Below are 25,323 nucleotides of genomic sequence, written 5' to 3'. Positions count from 1 at the left end.
CATGCTTTATCCCGAATAAAGTTTTTTTTTGGGTCTGGAGGACTATCCATTAATTTTAGTCTTTACTACTTTAACTTTAGTCTTTAATATAGTGCAAAGCAATTTTACTACCAACTTTCTTGTTTGTAGGAACTAGATAAAATCTTTATGAGAATAAAACACTGGCTTTCCTGTTGGCTACAATTTTATTCCTTATATAGACAATGAAATGTCTTTTCAGGTTTTGTAAACCTTGTTAGTCATTTTAACAACCAAACATGAGCTATTATTGCTATATTTCTTTTTTCCAGCTGTACCCATATAGTCTTAGCAGTATTAGTATTAGTTAAGGTGTTAGACTAGAGGCAGGGAAAGCTCTGTTTTAGTCCGTGCTACTACAGAAGTGACTTTCTCAACTCAATCGTCATCATAAGGTTTATGTTGCATATATATACATGAAAGATGCAGCCTATAACTATACTGATTAAATGTCCATAAGATCCCTGACAAAGCTGTGTAAATAATTAGGAAAAAACTTCAAACATTTTGAATATTTAGGGAAGCAATTATACTAATAGTGAAATGTTAAAAATGACAATAGGTGTATATGCTATTTATTTACAAACATCAATAAGCTTTTACCTGAAAGTTACACTAAGTAATCAATTAAAAAATACATAAAGCTTACACAATTTTAAAAAATAGTTTGCACATCTTCATAGAAGCGACTTTTAAATTTTGTTTCATTCAAGAATGTTTTTTGCATAAACATGCAGTAAGTATATAATCCTGATCTTGGAGGAAATTATAACTTATTATTATGATAATAAAAGAAAAATGTTTCATTTAAAAAAATTGCTTAGCTTTTGAGCTTATGTAGGATTTACAATGCTTATAGTCAGAAAGTAATATAAGAATTAAAAAATATAATTATTATAGATAAACTACATCTATTTAGCTAATCCATTTTAGATGACAATCTTATTCTTTTTACAAGTGAGGAGTTCAAATGAGTTGATTTCATAAAGTCTCAATTGATTCCATATTTGCCAGCCTTCCTGCTTGGCATTTTTTCAATGAAGATTTTTAAGATAGAAATATGTGCAAGGCTTTGCCTCCTAATTGCTCTTTTTTAAAGCAGTCATTTCTGTTTTTCACAACTTCCATTCCTATTGGACTAGTGATATAAACAGCATCTTGAATCTTCAAGATCATTTGACTCACAGCATACAGGAAAAATTAGGAATAAACTAAAAGTAAGTAAAACAAAATAGGACAATAATGTAGTTTGGAACAACACAGGACAAGTTCTATCTGAGTGAATACAGGTTGAGTTTACTTGGTACTAGAACAGGGGTCGCCAACCTTTTGGACCTCAGGGACCACCAAACTCATAATTTTAGATACCAGGGACCACTAACTGGTTCTGTGGGTGTGGCCTAATTTGTGTGTGTGGCTTGGTGGTCATGCGACTGGCTGGGCATGGCTTGTATGTAAATATTATAAATATTTATATAAATATTGAATTTTTTGTAAAAAAGAACAACTTTTACCCAAAATCAGGCAAAGCAGGCAGGCAGATTGAGTTGCTCACAGAATCACAGATTCATTCAGAGATTGATCTATCTGCCATCAGCTAGCTCAGTATGTCACATAAAATTTGCTTGCAAGCAAACTCATAAAATTTGCTAGCAAGCAAACTCACAAAATTAACTCACTACACACCATGTATGTAAATATTGAATTTTTTATTAAAAAAAAAAGCAACTTTTACCCAAAATCAGGCAAAGCGGGCAGATTGAGTTGCTCACAGAATCATTCAGTGATCTATCTATCTGCCATCAGCTAGCTCAGTCTCTCAAATTTGCTTGCCATGAGTCTGCACTGAATTTGCTTGCAAGCAAACCTTCAGTCCTAAGGGAGGTTCAGCTGTACTTAAAAGCAGAGCCGAAAGACTAGCTAGAAAGCAAGAAATACAACCATTTCCTGTTTCCTAGCTAATCTAAATCTCCCAGCACAGCAGAACAGATGATGGTCGGAAAAAGGAAAAATAGAAATTTAGCAGGCAAGTTAACCGGGTAAGGAGTGAGTGGGCGGGGAGGGTTCCCATGGGCCATGTGGGCAGAGCTGCCTTGTGTTTCTGCGCAGCCTGGATTAATTGCTTTGGGGGGTGCTCTGGGAGTGAGATTTCTCTGCGGCCCACCAAAATTTTCTCACGGCCCACCGGTTGGCAACCGCTGTACTAGAACATCCAGAAACTCAAGTTCTTTGGAAACCCTGCCTTGAAACTTCAAGTGACAGTTTGCTTTTATTTCGCCCTTTGTACATACGACTTGTTCTACATTTCTTCAAAGCAAAATGGAAAGACAGGATAATGTACAATGGATCAGTCAATCTGAATCTTGTCATATAACTGATAATTTAAATAAAAACAAGGAAGCAAAAATATGGAAGGGAGCACACAAATTTATATTCATTGACTATTTTTGCCAATAGAAATCTATGCATACTATTCAGGCAAGGTGTTTTGCAATGCGCAGAAGCACAAGCAAAGAAGTCATATTTTAATAATTTAAACAGTTTTGTTCACTGATAAAAGAAATCTAATTTAGAGACTGGAGTATAGTTTATTTTAGATGACACTGCATTATCAGGTTTGAAGCTTGGAAATGCTCTCAGAGTTTTAACTTTCAGTTCAGTAGCAATGGTAAGGAGGCTGATTGGGTATGACAATAATTATGCATGCATTTTTCCAAGGTATTCTAGTTGATATTATCCACAAAGTGGGTTTGTAAGTGTTAGATCTGGAGCATGGGCGCAAAGAACGGAGACGAGGCATCGAATAGTGACTTCAACTCTTTATTACTGACTTCAGAACAGAGCGAAATACTTGCGCAGCAGCAGCTTCTTTTATAGAGCTGGCTGCTGTCACAACAACCAATGATTTGAGTTTGCCGTGCTGGGAGTGTCCAATCAGCGGCGACCCGCTGTCAGCCAATCAGATCAGCCAGAAACGACCAATCACGATCCGCTGTTCGCGGGCCAATCAGAAGTGCAGGATTACGAGCCTGCCGTGGAAGCAAAACTATTTAGGATTTTAAACTAACGCGTTTGCTTAGTTCGTAACACCCCTCCCCCCTAGGTTCCGTCTGAGGGGTGGGGTGATGTATTCTCGCAAGTAAGCAGGTCATTTCACCTGTCTACCTGATCTGCGTTGCTCCACCAGTCCTTGCCCTGACTCTGGTTCCGATGGGCTGTTTGCTGAGCTCAGCGGCAAGGCTGGTCCAACCTCTTCACTGGGCGACTCAGGGTTGTCATCCCCGCTTCCGTCAAGGCTGTCATCTGGATTCCTTGGATTTGCTGCTGTCGCAGTGCTGCTTTGTGGCGAGGCGATCATCTGGTCCAGCTCTCCTTCGGAAGGTGAATATCCCAGGGTTGGTTGTGCTGATTTCTGGGTTTTGAGTACTGGGTCGTATGCTAGCTCTTTTCCGGCCCCCTCGATTTCCCTTCCCCCCCAGGTTTGAGGTTCAGGGCTTGTGACGGGAGTAGGTGCCAGTCTGGAGTGAAGTTGGTCGATGTGGCGCTTCCACATTTTCCCATCAGCAGTTTGTAAACGGTAGGAACGGGGCCCCGTAAGTTGAGTTATGGTAGCGGGGACCCACAATGGGTCACCAGAGAAGTTTTTTGCAAAAACCGGGTCGCCTACCTTGAACGTGCGATACCTGCTGCTGGACCCCAGGGGCTTTTCCGGCGTGTAGGCAGGGTGTAGGTGGTCAAGATGTGAGCGAAGTTTCCGGCCCATCAGGAGTTCGGCTGGGGTTTTGTTTGTGGTGCTGTTTGGGGTGATATGTTGGAGGAGAAGCATCCTGGTCACCTTATCATCGATGTCCCCTTGCTCCATCTTGTGTAAAGTTTTCTTTATGAATTGGACCATTTGCTCAGCCCTGCCATTGGCCACAGGGTGAGCTGGCGATGTTAAGGCGTGGCGTATCCCCTGGTCTGCTAGGTACTGTTCAAATGCAAGAGCAGTGAATTGGGGTCCATTATCTGAAACCAGGACATCTGGCAACCCGTGCGTAGCGAATAGTCTATTTAGTTTTTTAACGACTGCTTCTGTGGTGGTGCTCTTCATTTTGTGGACCTCTAGCCAATTGGAATAGGCATCCACAGTTATAAAAAATGTATGCCCCTTGGTAGGTCCCGCAAAATCGATGTGGATACGGGACCAGGGACCCCGGGGTGTTTCCCATTCAGTTGGCGGGGCTTTTGGTGGAGCTGAGCGAGTTTCCTGACACTTGCTGCAAGTGGCCACCCAGGTTTCTATTTGCTTATCTATACCTGGCCACCAAGCGTAGCTCCTCGCTAGTGCCTTCATTCGCACAATGCCAGGATGTCCGTCGTGCAATAGTTTCAGAACTTTATGCTGTAGTCGCTCCGGAATGACGACTCTGTCTCCCCACAAGACGCATCCTCTTTGTGAGAAAAGCTCTGTCTGTCGGTTTTTGAATGGTTTGAAGGTGTCGTTGGGTTCGTTGTCAGGCCAACCTCTTTCCACCCAGCTGAGGACTCGTGCCAAACAAGGATCCTTCCTTGTTTCCGAGGCGATGTCTTGTGCAGTCAGTGGTGGTGAAGGAAGGGTTTCAATTTGTAGCGTAGCTAGGGTTGGAGCTGGGTCGTCTATGACTTTGGGTAGCGGCGAGCGACTCAAGGCGTCAGCGTGGGGAATGGCTTTCCCCGGGCGGTGCAGCAGTTGGTAATCGTATGCGGCTAAAAACTCTGACCAACGTGTCATTCTTGGCGATAAGATGTGGGGCGTTGGTTTGTCTCCCGCTAAAATGCCAAGTAATGGTTTGTGATCGGTAATTATGGAAAAGGGTCTTCCATACTCATGGAATCGTTTGATCGCAGCCACAATAGCGAGAGCCTCTTTATCAAGTTGGCTATAGTTTCTTTCGGTTTTAGATAAAGTTCTTGAAAAAAACGCAATAGGTGCCTCAGTACCGTTTGGCAGGACGTGGCTCAGGATGGCTCCTACCCCAAACGGTGAGGCATCGCAGGTGACAGTTAAGGGTAAAGTCTCGTTATATTGTATCAATACAGCATCTGAAGTTAAAAGGTCTTTTACTTGCTGAAAAGCTCGCTCTTCCCGATGTCCCCAGACCCAGGAAGCCTTCTTGTCGAGGAGCCTATGCAGGGGTTCAGCAACAGTCGCCTTCTGGAGCAAGAAGATGTTATAAAAGTTAATGAGTCCCAGGAAGGCTTGGAGGTCTGTTTTATTTCTAGGTCTTGGGGCGTTTTGTATTGCAGTCAGTTTTTTCTCAGTAGGGTGAATTCCCTGTTTGTCAAGAAGGTACCCCAGGAATTCAACCCTCTCCGTACATAGTTAGCACTTGTCCTTCTTGACCTTCAGGCCAGCGTCTTTAAATTTCTGGAGAACCATTCTGAGTCGTTTTTCTAATAGGCTTCTATTGGGGGCAGCTATCAAGACATCATCGAAGTAGGGCACGACCCCTTTTATGCCTTGTAGCAATCTTTCCATCAAACTTTGGAAAATGCCAGGTGCTACACTCACTCCGAATTGAAGTCTATTATACTTGAATGCACCTCTGTGCGTGACTATAGTTTGGGCCTCTGCAGTCTGTGCATCTATGGGCAACTGCTGGTACGCCTGAGCTAGGTCCAATTTTGCGAATATTTTTCCACCTCCCAGGGAATGAAGAAGGTGTTGGACCACAGGTACAGGGTAAGCGTTCTGCTGGAATAAATGAGCGAATGCAACAAGCTTCTTTATGAATAGGATTGTTAGTGGAACCTTTTCTGAAATACAGAATAAAAATGTAAGTAACTGGAAAGCTCTATGGAGAAATGTGGAAAAAACGTTGTTCTATTTTATAGATTGACTTGAGCCTTTTTATAGATTTATCTATTTAAATAATTCAGGGTTTAACTTTTTCACAATGGTCAAAATAATAGGCTTAACTAGGGAATAGCTTCATGTCATTGTTTAATATTTAGCTTAACTTTGTAATTTCATATCCTCTGAAACAGTAGTTATTATAAATTACAACCATTGGGGAAACATTTCTTGACAGAGAATGTTTTCAAAGGTTACAGTAAGATTTCTGATTTCTTCTGGGATGATCAGTGTAATAGTACATACTGATTGATCTTTCCAGCTTCACTCTTTCTGCCAATAGGAGTGGATAAATAAATAAATTACAAATACTTCCATGATTTGTATACCAGGATAGTGAGATAGGAAAGCTCATGTAGTATAGTCTAGTGGTCTAAGTAGCTTATTTACAAATCAGGAATTCTCATTTGTAATGTTGTTTATACATAAACTTAGTCATAGAACATTGAATAATAGAATTGGAAGGGACCTTGGAGGTTTTCTAGTTCAACCCCCTACTTGAACAAGAGACCATATACCATTTCAGATAAATAGTTGTCCAGTCTCTTTTTGAAAGCCTCCAGTGATAGAGCATGTGCTGTATTAGCATACTCCAAACCCTCGCAACTGATTGGTCCAGACGGACAGTGACCTGATTGGTCGAAACCCCGGCCGTGATTGGAGCGCTAAGAATCTGCCGCGATTGGCTGTGCCGATCGCGGGAGATTCAAAGCGCTGCCATTGACCGCCGAGCTGCGAGCCAGCCCTATATGAAGGGCTGCCGCGGCTTGTATTTCCCAGACTATTCCTATTCTAAATAAAGAGCTGAACTCACTAGAATGGTCTCGCGTCTCATTCAAACCGATCTACCTCAGATCTAACAGAGCACCCACAACTTATGAAGGTAAGCTATTCCATTGATTGATTGCTTTCACCATTAAGAAATTTCTCCTTAGTTCTAAGTTGCTTCTCTTCTTAGTTAGTTTCCATCCATTATTTCTTCTCTTGCCTTTTGGTAGTTTGGAAAATGAACTCCTCATCTTTGTAGGAGCCTCTCAAATATTGGAACACTGCTATCATGTCTCCCCTATTCCTTCTTTTTATTAAAGCAGACATAGCCAATTCCAGTAACCATATGTTTAAGGGTCCAGCCCCCTAATAATTCTTGCTTCTCTTCTCTGCACTCTTTCTAGAATCTTAACATCTTTTTTATATTGTAGTGAACAGAACTGGATGCAATATTCTAAGTGTGGTCTTATACTAAAGCATTATAAAGAGGTACTTACACTTCACATGATCTTGATTCTATCTCTCTATTAATACAACCTAGGATGGTATTGGCTTTTTTGGCTGCTGCTGCACACTGTTGACTCATAATTAAGTGATTGTCCACTAGAACTTAGTTCTAAGTTGCTTCTCTTCTTAGTTAGTTTCCATCTCACAGTTACTGGCATTAAGCCTAGTTTCATCTAGTATGTATGGGTATCATTGTTTTTTCTTGCCTAAGAATTTATTTTTATCTACATTGAATTTCATTTTATTAGATAGGATCCAGTGTTCAAGTCTGTCAAGATCTTTTTGGATCTTGTGCTTGTCCTCTACAGGGTTGGCTGTTGTTGCCAGCTTAGTTTTGTCTGCAAATTTGATGAGTTCCCCTTCTATTTGTTTTCTCAGGTTTGCTTTCCACATGCAAACAGTAATTCAGAAATAATATAGTCTACTTAATATTATTTAAAAAGTCTATGAAATATTTGGGGAAGTTTGAATTAGTATTACTAGTTCATAACTATACAGTAGTAATCAACTTTCTTGGAGTATGAGACAACATAAGTGTTATTGATGCTATATCTATCAGCATTTGTAAGGATAATGTTTTGAGATATATATTAGAATTTTTCAATCAAGAAAACTTAAGTATTAATCATTTTAATATTTAAAAGGAGCTTAAAACAAGTCAGCAATTGTTAATCAATTACTGCAATAAAATTTTTATTCAAACAATTTTAACATGAATTTGTCTATACAGAACTAAGGATTGTGGGTTAAATAGTATCACAAAAACAAAAACCTTGCCAGAACAAGATTTTTGGAGTGATGACATTATACATAAAATAAGTGCCATCAGCTTAAATTCTGTTATCAAAGACAATGGTCACATGATGGTGAAATTTCAATTAACTGCTTTAGCTTTTGAGTTATTCTTCTATAAGCTTAATATCTGTTTACATTATTATTAGTAGTAGTGTATAATACCTCAAATGTGCATAGCTTAGAAACTTCCTATGTTTCCTACTTCTTAAGTTTAAAATGCTGCAGTACTTCTTGTTTACCTTTGTATTCATACTTTTATAATTTGGCCAGTTTTTAGCCTCTGTTGTATTTTTCAAAATTTCCAACAAAACATTAAAGTGTTTTAAAGATGGACAGATGCATTAGTTTATAGGCTGTAAGAAAAGAAGAGCTATTTTTATTATCAAAATGAAACCTTGTCATCAGCATTCTTTCTGTTCCACAATGACAAGAAAACAATAATCAGGTATGTGACATATTGGAGTTATATTGCTATCTTGAATGGTGGTCATTGATAAATTTACTGTATGTCTGATTGATTTTTTTATGAGGTTGCCCATAAGGTTGGCAATCTTGTGTGCATCTTGTAGTAGTGAATTCCATAATTTCATATACAGTAAAATATATATTTAACTAACTCCACTCTCCTCAAAACATGAATTACAATGCAAACAAAAAAAAAGTTTTATATCCTAAAAAGTAAGGTTCTACATTTAGGCAAGAAAAACCAAATGCACAGGTATAGTATAGGTGGTACCTCACTCAATAGTAGTAACTGTGACAGAGATCTTGGAGTCCTAGTGGACAATCACTTAAATATGAGGCAGCGGTGTGGAAAAAGAATAAAACGTTTTGTGTCTCATCAGAATCTCCATCAGTTGTAGGGGGAATTCCATTGAGATATTGTTATTTATACCTGTTTTCTTCTTTATCATAGCCCCTTTACAATGCTTTTTTTCTAGATTACCAGCCTTCAGTCCAAGTTGATCATCGAGGATCTCCAGTTCCCTGCATATTATAGCTAGCTTATTCTCTACCCATTTAAATTTTCAAATCCTATCTTGAATTGAAATGACTATCACAGATACAGTTTGATAATATATCCAATTTATTTGAGATATTATATTGACAGTTAATTTTCAGTTTTATTTCAAATGATCTCTAAAAATAGATTTTATCTTCTTATTGCAGATGCTAATTTGTTCCAAATTTTTAACTAGGCTTTTTATCAATATATTTTTCTCCTTCAGTTACCATCAGTTCAGAATTTAGTTCAAAATGTTGCCTTTGAGTATAGTGCATTTATTGTCAGTGAATCACATTGCTGTTTTTATGACTATTATCCCAATTTGTAGACAGCTTCTAGAAATCTTTGCCACATTGTTTTAAATCTCCCTAAATAATTAATTGCACACATGACACTTCAGAAGAACAAATTAAGAAGTATTGTTCCCAGTGAATTTCTTCCTATCAGAGAAATTTGAGATGACCAAATCATCCAAAGCATTTTTGTTGGATATCAAGGTTGGCTTGGTTTTGATTATGAACAGTAGTTAATTTTTCATTTAGTAATTTTCCTTTTAAAAGAAGGCAGCATAGAGAAGGAAGAGACAAAAACATTACTTTCTACACATGCAAAATAAACAGCTTTCCCTAAATCTCTGCTGCCCTCACTGCATTTTATTTGCTATTTTTAAACCTACTACTAACCTACTTTACTTCCTTCCTACTAACCTACTTTACTTCCATCCATAAAGCAAACTGTTTTTGGAAAACAATTTCCAATCCAAGCATGCTCAACTATTGATATATTTACTTGGCAGCTCTCTAAGCTAGAGTCTGTGCAACTGAAAGATGCTGATAGCATACTACAACATCAGATGGAAAAGAAAAAACATGTTGTTAAAAAAAAAATTGAGGAATTATATAGGCGGGAAGACATAATAGAAGAAAACATCCAGCAGTATTTAAAAAGGAAAGGGTTAGCTACAATTTTGGAAGAAAGTAAGGAAATGATGAATAAGGAGATAACATTAATAGAATTACAGGAGGCAATTAAGAAACAGAAAAATAATAAGACACCAAGACCAAATGGTCTCCCGGGGGAGTTATATAAAACATTACAAGAAATATTAGAAATACAAATGTTAGAATTATACAATGAAACCCTAGCGACAGCGAAATTACTCAAATCATGGGAGGAAACCTACATTACATTAATCCCAAAAGAACAGACCATCAGCAAATTCAAAATTACAGGCTCATACTGAATGTTGACTATAAGATACTTATGACTATTATTGCAGAAAGGCTTAAAAGAATATTAAATAAAATTATACATACTAACCAGAATGGATTTTTACCAAATAGACAAATTAAAAACAATACCAGAACATTAATAAATGTCCTAGAATATTATGAGATACACTCCGGAAAACAAGCAGCATTGGTGTTCTTGGATGCGCAAAAAGCGTTTGATAATGTAAATTGGCAGTTCTTTACAAAATAGTTAAAAGCCATGGACTTTGAGGACAAATTCATTAGGATGATATCAGCAATCTATTAGACTCAGACAGACAGCGTATTACTAAACAGAGATTGAACAGAAGCATTTAATATCAACAAAAGAGTAAGACAAGGATGTCCATTATCACTCCTACTCTTTATCCTTGCATTAGAAAATTTATTAATGAACATTAGAAGGAACAAAGAAATTAAAGGGGTTACAATTAGAAAAGAGGAATATAAAATACAAGCATTTTCTGATGATATAGTATTTTTCTTAGAGGAACCGGATGAAACCAGGATTGCATTAATAAATGGAAGAATTTGGCAATGTAGTGGGGCTTAAAATAAAAACAAAATGAAGATATTAACTAAAAATATGACAGATAAACAAAAAAAGGAATTAGAAGAAAAATTGGGAATGCAAATAGTTAAAAAGTAAAATATCTTGGTATTTGGCTAACATCAAGATGTTCCTCAATTAAAGAAAATAACTATAACAAATTAATGTCACAAATAAAAAAGGAATTGGAAATATGGGGAAAACTTCAAATTTCACTAATGGGAAGAATTGCGGCAGTTAAAATGTCTATATTACCAAAAATACTATATCTATTTCAAACTGTGCTGGTAAAATTAGATAATTTTTTGAGGGGGGGTGGAATTGGATAAAATAATAGCTAAATTTGTTTGGGCCGGGAAAAAAAGCTAGAATTAAAATGAAATTGTTGCAGGATAAAAGAGAGAGAAGTGGCTTTGGTCTTCCAGATTGGGTAACATATTATCAGGCAGCAGCTATGGTATAAATAAGAGATTGGATCAACTTAGAGAACAAAAGAATACTATTAATAGAAGGATCTGACTTGCTAAGAGGGTGGCATAGTTTTTTATGGAAAGGGAAAAATAAACAACACGCCTACTTTCAAAGGTACCAAATTAGGGATGCACTTATCCAAATATGGAATAAATCAAGAAGAACCACTATACTAAAATATCAGGTTGGCTGTCAATGATGGAGGCATTAATATACCCGAATGCAATGGAACTGGTTAAAATGAGGAAATACAAGGACTTGCTCGACAAACAAGGAAGATTAAAAACAATACAGGAGTTAAAACAATAGAACATAGACGTTGACTGTGGCCATATATGCAGGTACAGGCAAGGTATAGAAAAGACAAAGAAGAATATGGATTTTATTTGGACAAACAACAATTAGATAAAATTTTACAAGGAACAGAAAAAAAGATGATATCCAAATTATATAATTTCCCTTTAAAATTTCAAAATGGAAGAAGTAGTTAAAGAAACGATAGTAGCCTGGGTGAAAAATGTGGGACATAATATAGAATTGGAGCATTGGGAAAGAATGTGGGGGACTAACACTATCTACAGTGTATAGAGAAGATATGTACAAAATATTGTATAAGTGGCATCTACCCCCTGCTAGACTGTTAAAAATGTTTGTAATCAAAATCCAGAATGCTAGAAATGCAAGAAAGAAAGGGGTACATACTTTCATATGTGGTGGACCTTCCCGGAAGTTAAAAAGTATTGGAATAAGATTTGAATTTGGCTGGAAGAAATAATAAAACAAAAAATTCAATTTCAACCAGAACTATTTTTATTGGACATAATAAAAGGAAAATATAGTAAAACTGATAGATATATCATTCTACATATAATAACTGCTGCTAGGATCTCATATGCACAATTGAAAATAGGGAGATATACCACAAGAGGCAGCAGTGATGAAGAAAATATTAGACTGCACAGAAATGGACAGGCTGACCTTAGAATTAAAAGATAAAGAGGAATCGATATATTACTCAGTCTGGGATGCCTGGTATGCATGGTTTGAGAACAGAAAAAAAAGTAGTACTGTAATTAACTAAAGGATATGAAGTTGTATATACTGAATGTAGAATCAACAGAAAATATGTTATGTAATAAGTGGTATAAATATGGAATAAGAAATAGTGAATTAATAGGGAAAGTAATATGTAATAATTGTAATGTAATAGGAAACTAAGTATAAAAATAAGATTAAGAAATGTAAATGATGTCTTCAATGTTGTGTAACTATTGACACTTTAAAGTGGATGAGATATATATTATTGTCAAAACATTCAACAAAATATTAATGGATAGCATTTAACTGTTTTAAAAATCATATCTGGCCCCACGGAATGCTTAGATTTGGCTCGCGGGGCTACCCTAGAAAGAGTGAAGGACTAGCCTACACTGCTTCTGCCCGTGAAAATGGAGCTCCATTTTCGCTGGCAGAGGATTGCAAGATAGCCGAAAAGGGAGTTCAGGAGCCCATTTTCGCTGGAAGAGTTCTCAGACGACCACAGGCACCCCCAACATGAGTAACATTGAGCTGGCCATGCCCATCCTGACCCCCCAAGATCAAACAACACCCTGATGCGGCCCTCAATGAAATCGAGTTCGACATTTCCCTGATATAAAGAGTGTTCAGGAAACAGCAAAACTTCAGTTTACCAGATCTTGATGCAAGGAATTCTTCATGCAGTATACCACATTTCTCTTATAATTTACTTAATTCATTGTGTAAATAATGCAAAATATATTATTGGCATGATTTGTGTGATATCATTATGCAAGTGGTATAATTTGTTCTACTTATGAAATGTCATCATCATGTATGTATTACTCTTAAGTTAAACTATTTAATGGCAATTATTTTCAGTTTAATTTAGTGAAATAAGCATATTAAACTGACCATACTCTGAAGTATTTTGAACATTCCTAGGCATGTGGTTGGGAGTAAGTGCTAGTGCTAACCATGTTGATTCCTAGCTAGGATTCAGTATTTTAAAAAATGTACCCTGAAATGCCACTTAGGAGGGCTTTCAAGCAGAAGTAGAAGCTAGAAGAATAGTAAAGGATGCTCAATTAGTGGGAGATGAAGATTTTGAAGACATTGAAGGAAACAAATAATCGTAGCTTCCAACATTTTAAGAAGACAGTATTACTTGTGCATTATTTGATAATTTGGAACCACCATCTCATATTACTTTGAATACTCTCCAGGTCTCGTTACAATTTTTAGAGAGGAGTAGTGAATTGGACATATACAGTATTTCCGTGCCAACTTTAAGTATTTTGATAATTATTTAATCATTTGAAGGTAATGATACAAGTGGAGTTAAATATAGACAAGGATTTATTTTACATGACAAAGTTAATTACAGTTTTTTTACAGTTTTTTAACCTTTTAGTGATATAATTTTCCCTATATATTAAGAGGCATGAGAATTAGTATATTTGGAATTTGTCCATTTGTTTAGAAAATATCAACTGACTGATAATCTAAAGGTGTTCTACTGTATGTTTGGGAAGAAATAATTGTCATTTACCACTACCTACCTCACCCAAGATACACCAAGTCATCAATCTTCCTTCATCTATCTACATCCTCTACCTTTCTCCAGGGGTCCACCTCTGGTGATCTCAGAAAAAGATGTTTGAGGTCTATTTCAAAAGATTGGAAAAGCACCATGCCCAGACCAAGTAACTCCTTCTTGTTTGAAAGCCTATGCTGAACAACCAGTCCCCAACTTCACATGGATTTTTAATAAATAACTGAGATGTATTATGTCTCTTCTTACTTAAAATATCATCCTAGTTCCTAACAAATCCTCCATCAGGAGCTGAATGACTACAGCCTGGTTGTTCTGACATTTATAGTTATGAAGCTAATTTAGAGAGATTACTGCTGGCCCACTTGAAAGTCATCATGATCTGCTGTTAGACACCCTGCAATTTGCCTATTGAGCAAATAGGTCGACAGATGATGCTGTCAAAATGATATTGCACTGTATCTTACAACACCTAGAATCTCTGGGGACCTATGTATAGACTTCAGCTCATCATTTAATACCATCGTTCCAGAAATTCTTCACTCTAAACTGATTTAGATCACTATGCCTATTCATACTTGCAGGTATATCATAAGCTTTTTGACAGATAGGAAGCAACAGGTGAAGCTAGGGAAAATTACATTTAGTACCCAGGCAATGAGCACAGGCACCCCTCAGGGTGCTCTCTCTGTTGTTCTTCTCTCTCTCTATATATATATATATACCAATGACTGCATCTTAAGGTAACCTTCTTTAGAGCACTGAAGTTTGCAAATAATACAATGGTCATTGGCCTCATTCAAGATTGTAATGAGTCTGCATATAGATAGGAGTTGAACAACTTGACCTGTGGTGCAGCTGGAACAATCTGGAGCTCAAAAACTATAGAGAAGAGAGTGGATTTAAGGAGGAACTCTTCTATTCCACCATCTCTTACTATATTTGACAGCACAGTATCAGCTGTAGAATCCTTCAAGTTTTGGGGTTCTATAATCTTCCAGGATTTAAAGTGGACACTTAACAATAGAACTAGCATTTTAAAAATACAACAAAGTATGTTTTTTCAGTGTCAATTCATGAAGTTTGGACTGCCTCAGGAGCTGTTGGTATAGTTTTATAGAATAATTATTGAGTCATTTGTTTTTCTATAAGTGTCTGGTTTGGTACAGCAACCAAACAGGACAGGTACAGATGCCAATGAATAGTTAGAACTGCAGAAAGAACAACTGCAGCCAGCCTGCCTTCCATAGAAGATCTGTATATTGTGTGGATCAGAAGGAGGGCTGAGAAAGTATCTGCAGACCCCTCACATCCTGGAATAAACTGTTTTAACCTCCCCTTGGGATGCTGCTATGGGGCACTGCATGCCAAAACAACAAGACACAGAGACCGTTTCTTCCCTTGTGCCATCAGTCTGCTGAACACCTAATTCTCACAGTACTGTATACTGTCTGTGTACATTTACCTATGTTGTGTGGCTGTAGCATTATTATTATCCTTGCTTACTAAACCTTATTGGTATTGTTATTATGATTATTATTACTTTGTTGCTTTGCATATGCACTGAGAAATTCTGCACAGGAGACAAATTCCTCGTGCATCTAATCACACGGCCAAATAAAGAATTCTATTCTATTCCTATTCCTATCCTATCCTATCCCATTCCACTCAACACTCCACTCCAATTATTTTTATATTCTAGAGATGTAATTTTCTCTATTTTAAGAGCATGAGAATTAGTATATTTGAAATTAGTACAATATTGTACATTTGTTTAGAAAATATCTCACTATTAACTTATTATTAGCTCTGGAAACGTTTTATAGTAGCAATTTTTTATATAATAGTTCTGATGGCACAGGAAATATACTGCATATAAAATGTATATTTGTCCTGTTTATTTAGAATCAAGAGCATTAAATTAAATTATAGTTATATCTTGAACTATTTTGATAGTGTGTCATAAGACACTGGGTGTTCTTTGCCACTTTTAAAATGCCTTCAATTTCAAGGAAGGTTCAATCCCTCTAAATGCAACTTTGATGTTATGATTTTCTCAACAGGCACTGCTCAGTCCACCCTATGTTGGAATACTGCATATCATGATGAGGATCTAATCCTGATTGGAGATACTGAATCCCACGAAAATACAAGTAAATAAGAATAAAGATAATGATATAAGTAAATAATAGTAAAATGCTGCTTCATACGTTTATTACAATTCAGTAACCTTATATTATCTTTATGATAAAAATTGGATTTTGGCACTTAAACTTTCATTTAAATATAGTTTTTACAACAGGAAATTTTTGTCTGAATTGTCTTGCTAGGAAATTATGCCAGTAAAAAAGAAGTGTGTTCTGAAGTACAGTACTAGAATTAAGATTAGGAATCTGCTACGGTATATTTTGACCTACCGATCAATATCTTTCAGATGCCTATTGACTTATATAACATATGCAGTCCATAGAAACATTTTGAATATTGTACATGTTTATTGCACTTTCTCTAGAATACAGTAACAATTCTGTTTTCAACATCTTAATAATGCATGATTTCACTGCCAAAATTCCAGAGCAAAATGTCTATGATTTTCATATTTTTTTAACAAATAACATAAATAATGATTGCAATAAGCTTCTGGGAGACAAACAAATTTCTACTGTTCACATTCAAATTCCACAAACTCTGATTTGGGCTCTGTTTGCTGGGATGGTGGAGGAACAAAGGTAGAAGTTAAAATAATTTTCTTTCCAAATTTCTTGATTATACTCTAACAATTGTTATACAGGCAAATGCCTTTTGATAACATTGAGTATATACATTTGTGTACAAGGTTCTATAGAATCAGGTTTTATACAATATTTTGCATGGGAATTATGTTTTCCTTTTTCAGTTGTAATGTTAATTTTGTGAAGAATACACAAAATCTATTTTGGGGGGATAGTTTCAGTATTTCTGTGAAAAGAAGTCTTTTCTGAAACTTAACATGCTTGCATGTAACTTGTTAGTCCATTTCCATACACACACACACACAAACAACATACACACACTGTGTGTGTGTGTGTGTGTGTGTGTGTGTACATGCATGTATACTTGTATACATATACACATAAGAGGTATGGTGACTCAACAGTTAAAGATGCTGAGTTTGTCATCTGGAAAGGTTTGAGACGCAAATATCACACAAGGGATGAGCTCCCATTATTTGCTCCAGCTCCTGCTTCAAAAGCATGTAAATGTGAGTAGATAAATGGGTACCACTTCGGTGGGAAGATAACAGCGTTGGCGTACAGTCATGCTGGCTAGATGACCATGGAAGTGTCTTAGGACAATACTGGCTCCCTTGGCTCAGAAAAAGAGATGAGCACTGCCTCTTGATGTCAAAAATGACTGGATAGGGAAAACCTTTACACATACTCATGCACATAGGCAGAAGAAAAGTAATTTTACTGGGTATAAAATCCGTATAACATAAAATATTTTATAGTGTTGTCCAGGCGAGGTTAGCTCGAAATTTAGACAGTGTTGAGATATGACTTGGGACTTCATAAAGTATCAGAGATCACATTGCAGTCTGAAAAAACATATTCCTACTAATAAAAAAACCATTACTGCTGTTAAGATTACAATTGCCAACTATGTGCTACATTTTAATTCAAATGAAGATATAATCCTAATTGTAAACACGGTCAGCAGATGTTGCCACTTATAGGGGTTATAAATTTAAAACTGAATTTTTTTACACACACACACACACACACACACAACCCTACACCTACTAAAATTATTTTATACCAATTTTATGTTGATTTTCTAACAGAAAATAAGATTAATCACTAAAATGCATATAGAGCCAGTAAAATTTTACATGGATAGCTATTAAAATCTGTATTGAATTTCATTTAATTATTAAATTGATCTTGCCTTTATTTCATATTATCTTAGTGCTTGATTCTTATAAAATGTTACCATGGATCATAATGACCTATGCACCACCAATTTAACCAGCTTTTTGGGGACGAGGGTGTGCTAGGAATTCATTTGTTGCTTAAGTCCTTAATTAGGCTTTATAGTTTGTGTATAAATAGAGGAAAATCAGAACATGTATAATAGTAACAACCTAAAACTCAGAAATTGTAATAGTAAAAGCGATTGATCTTTATTCTCTGGGAATCACTATGAGGATCGTCCATTGTGATACTAGGAAGGTTTTGTCCATTTGATAATGTAAACTATGTTTCAATAATAATCTTTTAATACTGTTCTGTAAAGAAGATGAAATTGATTTGAATTCTTGTTGACGTAACGTTAATTTTATATTTGAATAATATTTATAAGATAATTTTCACTGCTAACTTATTACTGAAGCGGATTCATCATTTTCTCAAATGTACTTAATTTCTTGTTAGTACTATACTGTCAATTCATATGCTGATTATAATGCACTTTCATTGTTGCTATTATGTTGTTGTTTATTTAGATTTTATTACTATTGCTTTCAAATTTTAAAATAAATGAGAAAGACTACAGTATAGAAATTCATAAATGTTCACTATATCCAGAAATGAATTTAATGAAAGGGAACATAAAGATTTTTTCTACAGTTTTAAAATGTTAATATAACAAAAAAAGTGAGTCATAACATCTGGGAACAGATGTTAATAATCTTTTCCTACCATGAGTGAAATTTCATGTCTTAGAATATTTTACAAGAAATTCATCTGTGGGTAGTTTCTGACAATATAAGAAAGTCTCCTGTGAAATGGGTGGGTTGATAATATACCCCAAATATATGATTACACTGGCTTGGTTTTTCTGTCTGGAAATACTGTTTATCTTATGCTATTTACTGATACCCGCCATAATAAAAATGTACTTGGTAATTTACAACCAAGGTTATACAGTAAAATAGCTATTTAAAAATTAAATAAAAGTGTAAAGCAAACTGAAAATCCACCTAATGCACACAAATTTAACTCTTAACCAATGGCTTTACTTTGCATCCCAGAGATTCTCTACAAGAGCTTAGTTTTTAATAGAAAAAGCAACTGGTATGAAGACCAATCACATGGAGAGGAAGAGGAGATAGCAAAGGCTCATACATACTAGCAAAAAACTGTATATTTGCCTTCTTTCCCTTGATTTTCCCAAATTGGGGGACAACTAGCAAATTCCTCTGATTTACACAAAGGGGTTCTTTTTTCCCCTTCCATTCAATCATACTCAATTCTCTGAGACTGCCTGGACAAGTCCCTGTAGTTTTCTTGGCAAGGTTTTCAAAAATAGCTTGCCATTGTCTCCTTCCTAGGACTCAGTGAAAGTGACACGCCCAAGATTATCCAGATGGCTTTGGATGAAGGAGGGATTAGAACTCACAGTCTCCCAGTTTCTAGCTCTAACCACTATACCAAACTGGCTCTTGCATGAATAGGACGGATCAATTTTTTTTGGAAAAGATGCTCCTCCACGTACTCCAGTACTAAGTCATATAGGGTTTCAAAGAGCCAAATCAACACTTTAAACTGTACTCAGAAGCAAATGGAAAACCAGCTCAGGTTCTGGAGAACTGGTGCAACTTGTACATATTGGTGAATATCAATCAACAAATGAACTGTGCATTCTGAACCAATTAAACTTCTACGTGATTTTTTGAAAGATTGCATTAAGATGAGGTTTGAGTTACTTTTGCAAGATCCTGTTTCATTTATGTGTGCATTGTTATGTATGCCACAAAACTGTTACCAGACAGACCTATGCAGCTCCTCTATGGTGAGATGTATCAAGGAAAGCGATCACAAGGAGGACAAAGGAAGTGATACAAAGACACATTGAAAGCCTCCTTCAAGTCCCTGAACATAGGTAGACACCACCTCCTGGGAAATCCTGGTACAAGATTGATTGACATGGTGCACGTTGATCCATCAAGGCTGTCAGACATTTGAAGACAAATGAACTACTACAGCACAAACAAAGTGAGCACTCTGCAAAGCCAGAGCTGCAAATGCTACACCTATGATGCCTACACAAGTCTGCCCAACATGTGGCAGAACATTCCGTGCCCATATAGACCTTACCAGCCACCTGCAGACACACCATGGATAGCCCACAACCTGTTAGATGTCAAGGTCAAGGTCCTCTTCGAACACGTTGGATGAACATCATCAGAGTGACCCACTTCCTTACTTTTGTAGATTTTATATACTAATATTTTTAAAGCAATTACTCACTTGCCTTGTCTGGGAATCTTTTATCTTTAAACTCAAAAAATGTATACATTTTACTCTTCATGTATGCTTTCTTGCATGTGATACTAGTCTGAAATCTTCTAATTTTGTAGTGCATTTTTTGGTTATTATTAACTTTCCTAAAAGTAATGTCATGAACTTTTTCAAGTAGAAACTTCTGAAACTGCTTGTTGCTTAATTCATCAGTTTTAAACATGGTTGGATTTTTTTTCCAAGTATTTGTGCAGTGTCCTTCAAATTTTAATCTCTTGTCTGACACACCCAAGCATTAGGATCGAAAGCTATTTTGCTGGTCTTGCATATATAATATATGGCATTTCTGGATATAATGTTTTGCAAGGGTCTTGATTTTTACCTTTTTAACTAGTAAACACTAGGGATTGTTTTGTATAATAAAGCTTGGAAATAGATATTGACATGGATAATTGTATATAGAATATTAATAATAAACAACAGAAGTAAAAAGTATCTCTTAATACTATCTGGTCCTTTAATTGTTGAATATTCAACAACCATATTTTTATGCAAAACAAATCTCATGACAATAAAATAAAAAGCCTGTCTTCAGATTCTGTTCAGCTATTCAAAAATTAAATTAGTCATTTATATTATATTGGAATTTGTTATTTCTCTTTCATAGAATCCTAAAGTTGGAACTAGTTATTTTGGCTGAGTATGAACCCCTGCTCAATGCAGGAATACAAATTAAATTACTATCTAACTCTACTTAAATTTTACCACCATTTCTTTGAGCAATTAATTCAAGTATCAAGTTGCTTTTTATAAATGTAAGGTTTACCTAACAGTTAACATTTTTTCAGCATAGGAACAATTGGATATATGTCTTTATTCATCAAGCATGCATCTGATTTTCTAATATCTTTCCTTTGTAAATTATTCTACTTTTTTGTGGATGCCTTGTTAAAATAACATTAAGATTCAGTTTTTTCTCTCTGAGTCACTGGAAGAGAAAACCACAAGTACTTTCTAGCTGTAGTGCATATACAGGATGTTCTCAGTTAACATTCAGTGATCTTTCAAGGTTACAATGGCACTGCATCTATGGTACTTATGAATGGTTTTGAGGTTCCAGCCATCCTAGCATTCTGGCAGTCTTGTGATTATGATCTAGATATTTGGCAACTGGGAAATATCAAGCTTACAGCATCTCTATTCACAGGTTCACAATCTACAACCTTCCCTTTCTGCTTCCCACAACCAAATTCATTGAGAAAGTCATCAGAGAAGATCACAAGTTGCTTGGACATGTCTCCCTGACCTGGGCATCCTCTCCAAGCTGCTTTGTGCTCTTGCCTTACGTCACTGGCCATCCACACATCCTTGCATGCCATTGCATACCCAGAGTCTTATTAAATTTGCACTCCAACTCTCTGGCCATTTACAACCTTTGTGCACCTTCCCTGAGCCTCTCATACCGCATCTCACAGGCCACTCATGCTTCTTTTCTACCCAGCAGTAACCCCTGCAGCTCTGCCACACTCCTGTCACATTTCCCCAAACCCACTTGGGTTCTCACACCCTCTCTGACCTGGCAATAGACCCAAAGCTCTGATATTCTAGCACTGTACCTCTTTTCCACCTTTGAGCAAGCCCCCTCAGAGTCTTGTTGCACCTATCTCACCACTTACATACCCACCCTTAGTATCACTGCATTCATAGCACACCTCTCCCACCATTCATCCATCCTTGAGCATCCTCTCCCATCCAGCGGCAGCCACTTACCTATCTGCCAGCTTGCTTGCAAATTGCCTGGGACTTGCAACTTGCTGCTGGCTTCTCCACTGATTTTGGTTGTTAAAACTGACAGAAAGTTGCAAAGAGGTGCTTACTTAATGACCCACAATCCTCACTTAGTGATAGCAATGGGGAGTGCAAGGATTGCCAACACAAGGATTGATTATCATCCGGTTGTACTTATCTCCACATTATGAATGTTTTGAAAATCTGATAAAGGACTTAGTTGTATCCAGCCTCCCTCCGGTGTTTGACTCACTTCAATTTGCTTACCATCCAAATCATTCCACGGAGGATACTATTTCCTCTGTTCTCCATCTGAGCTTGGCACTTTTAGAGGAAAGAGATACCCATGTGCAAATACTATTTGTCATCTTTAATTCAGCATTTAATATTATCATTCCTCAGCATTTGGTAGACAAACTGGGCCTTTTAGGATTCATTACTCCTTTGTGCAACTGAATTCTTGATTTTCTCACTGATGGGCCCCAGTATGTGCAAATTGGGACTAATATTTCTAATACCATGTTCTTGAGAACAGGTTCTCCTCAGGGCTGTGTCCTAATTCTGTTATTGTTCAGCCTGCTGACCCATGACTGTTGGGCAAGGTTTCCTACCAACCATATTGTGAATTATGCAGATGATACAACAGTGGTGGGCCTTATTCAGAATGATAATGAGGATGATTACCAAGAAAGGAAGTAGAGGGTTTGATTAGCTGGCATAATAAAAACACCCTGGTTTAAATGTAGGAAAGACAAAAGAGATCATTATCATTATCATTTCAGAAAAGACAGGCACAGCCATACACCTAGGTGTATTAATAATTTAACTATGTAAGTGGTCAGTAGTGTCAAGTTTCTGGATATGCAGCTGATGAGCTGGTTAGCTTTGTTGCTCAACAGTGAGACACTGGAGAAGGGGGCACAGCAGTTCCTGCCTTTTTCTGCATTGTATGAGAAGAGCACAGCTTCAAAAAAATTTACTACCAGTTCTGTGGGCATGGCTTGGTGGGCGTGGCAGGGGAAGGATACTATAAAATCTCCAGTCAGAGGTGGTATTTGCCAGTTCTCTGAACTACTCAAAATTTCCACTACCAGTTCTCCAGAAGTGGTCAGAACCTGCTGAATACCACCTCTGGTTGGGACCCTCCAACGAGTAGAGCTCAGAGTGAAGCCATGGACGATTGCAGACCTTGCTTCGATTATGACGGAAATACAGCCGGAAGTCCAAAATGTGACTCCTAAAAGAAACAAAGTGGAAATGAATATAAATATATAGCTAATATAGTACTAGGGGTTCTGCTTTATTATAAGGGGCATGAGATTCAGTAAGTCTTAGCTGACATATTCCTCACTTCCATTTCTTTTGGCAAAGTATGGCATGCAGTTGGGAACTCTTTTTTTATACAAGGTGTAGCACTGCACCTGAATCCAAAATAGTATGTAAACCTGGCTGTGCTCTCTCAAACCACATTAACTGTATCACTTAATTTGAAATGAGTGTGATTCAAAGTTAACCTTAGCTATAGTTTATTAATTTGAATGAAATATTAATTTGAGATTAAGCAGCCACAACAGAGCTAGATGGAGGCCCAATCCAGGACACCATGGCTGTTATTGTCATAGAAATCCTTAATTTACTGATGATCAAATGCAGTAATGATTTAAATAAGCATGAGTTGTATATCATATTTGAAGAGCTAGTGAGTGTAATAACTTAGGTTGATAAATAACCATAATGATTTACAGGATATATGATTCAAACATTATTTTTTTTGTTTTATGTTCACCTAGAACTACTTGGTAAGTATTTAGTTCTGTGACAGAGTTATTTCTTGTTAAAGATATAAAGATAGTACAAATTGCTATGCCAGCATTATATGGTCTCTCTCTAATATTCCATTATACCGGAAGTCTTTCCAGTTAGCATAAGAATAGTTCATTTCATTTCATAAATTTGTTTTATTAACACAAAACTAAACCTTTTGTCTAAAGATTAAGCTAAAACAATAGAGCTTGACCAAAAATCTAAAGCTCTAAAGGTGATTAGAAGAATAGATATAAGTTAAAAATAACATACTTTATTATAGTCTTAAATGTGAATTTAGGTCTAATATCATGTAGGCATTTATATCATGTAGGCATGTCTAAGATGTCCAAGAATTTTGATACTATTGGAGTAAATAGTATTTGTTTTTTATGGTTTGTAACAAGTTATTCTTCCTTTACAGTATTCTACCTAAATTATAGGATTGTTGCATAGTTATCACGGAATAAAATAGATAAGCACCAACTGCCAAATTAGGAGTGTATGAGTAAAGCTCCTGAAAGCATTTAACCAGGGCATTTATTGAACAAAAAACAGATAAAAATACATCCAACCCTGCACCATTGTAATTGGCTTAGATAGCTGTTTGGCACTGTTATGCCTAACTGTAGGTCTTGTTTTTTTATATAGCTTATATGTGTAAGAGCAGGTGTTTATCAATAATGGAGCTTTTGAGTTTGCCCCATAAATCCACAAAAACTATGTACAGATGCTATTTAGAATTTCATCTCTTAGGGGATATAAAAGCAGACAGTGATTTACTGGGAATCTCCTGTCTCTAGAAGAAGCATCAGGTAAAAAAATAAAGTTCATAACATTGGAGCTGTGAATGATTTTATACACATATGTAGGATACATTATAAGAATGATAATCAAAAGAATTCAGAAATATAATGAATGGTGAGCATATTAGTGCCATATAGATAAATGATAAAAAGACAGGGTGCAACCTGATAGTCTTTGCAGCAGATCACCAAATAGAGTTTATAGTTGCAGGCAGATGGGTTGATTCCTTTCTACATGTACTTTTTTCAGTTTTTATGTGAAGTATACATTTATATATTTTTCTAGATCTATAAAAATTAATCTGTCATCAAATTCCGTTATTACTTTAACCCTATTGCCAACTTCAGCCTAGAACTATCAAACAAGTATACTTCTGTAGCTTTTCCCCCAAGAGGGCCGGTAGAGTCCAGGTCCGTCTTCATTTTCTTCAGGCAATTATACTTTCCCCGCTCTTAGTCACTCACTTGTCTCCTCAGTGCAAATTTTATTGCATTCTTTGCCAAAGTGACAAAATTAATGGACCAGAGAAATGCTATGGATATAATTTACTTGGACTTCAGTAAGGCATTTGATAAAGTAGACCACAACCTACTACTAAATAAAGTGGAAAAATGTGGCTTAGACAGAATTACCACCAAATGAATTCGTAACTGACTGACCAACTGCACTCAGTGTGTAGTCCTTAATGGAACTGCATCTGCATGGACGGAAGTAGAAGTAGGATACCCCAAAGCTATGTGTTAAACCCAGTACTCTTCAATATCGTCATCAATGATTTAAATGAGGGGGTAGATGGGGAACTCAAAAATTTGCAGATGACACCAAGCTGGCAAGAATAACCAACACTAAAGTACAAAAGAATCTTGACATA

The 25,323-nt window shown here is 36.4% G+C and overlaps 1 protein-coding gene across 12 annotated transcripts in view; it reads left to right on the top strand.

Annotated features, from left to right (window-relative positions):
• Positions 1-25,323, top strand: part of TENM3 (teneurin transmembrane protein 3) — a 708,976-nt gene that overhangs the window by 410,061 nt on the left and 273,592 nt on the right. For all 12 annotated transcript variants that reach the window (XM_087963269.1, XM_087963268.1, XM_026667191.2 and 9 more), the window contains one exon: positions 15,897-15,986. In XM_087963269.1, coding sequence (XP_087819395.1) covers positions 15,897-15,986 — 90 coding nt within the window. The remainder of the gene's footprint in view (positions 1-15,896; positions 15,987-25,323) is intronic.

The sequence above is a fragment of the Notechis scutatus genome, chromosome 4 (assembly GCF_049901735.1).
Source record: "Notechis scutatus isolate UNSWTSFEM ecotype Mainland chromosome 4, rNotScu1.2, whole genome shotgun sequence".
Classification (NCBI taxonomy): Eukaryota; Metazoa; Chordata; class Lepidosauria; order Squamata; family Elapidae; genus Notechis; species Notechis scutatus.
Note: the sequence above shows the minus strand (reverse complement) of the source record. Positions and strands in the feature narration are given on the sequence as shown.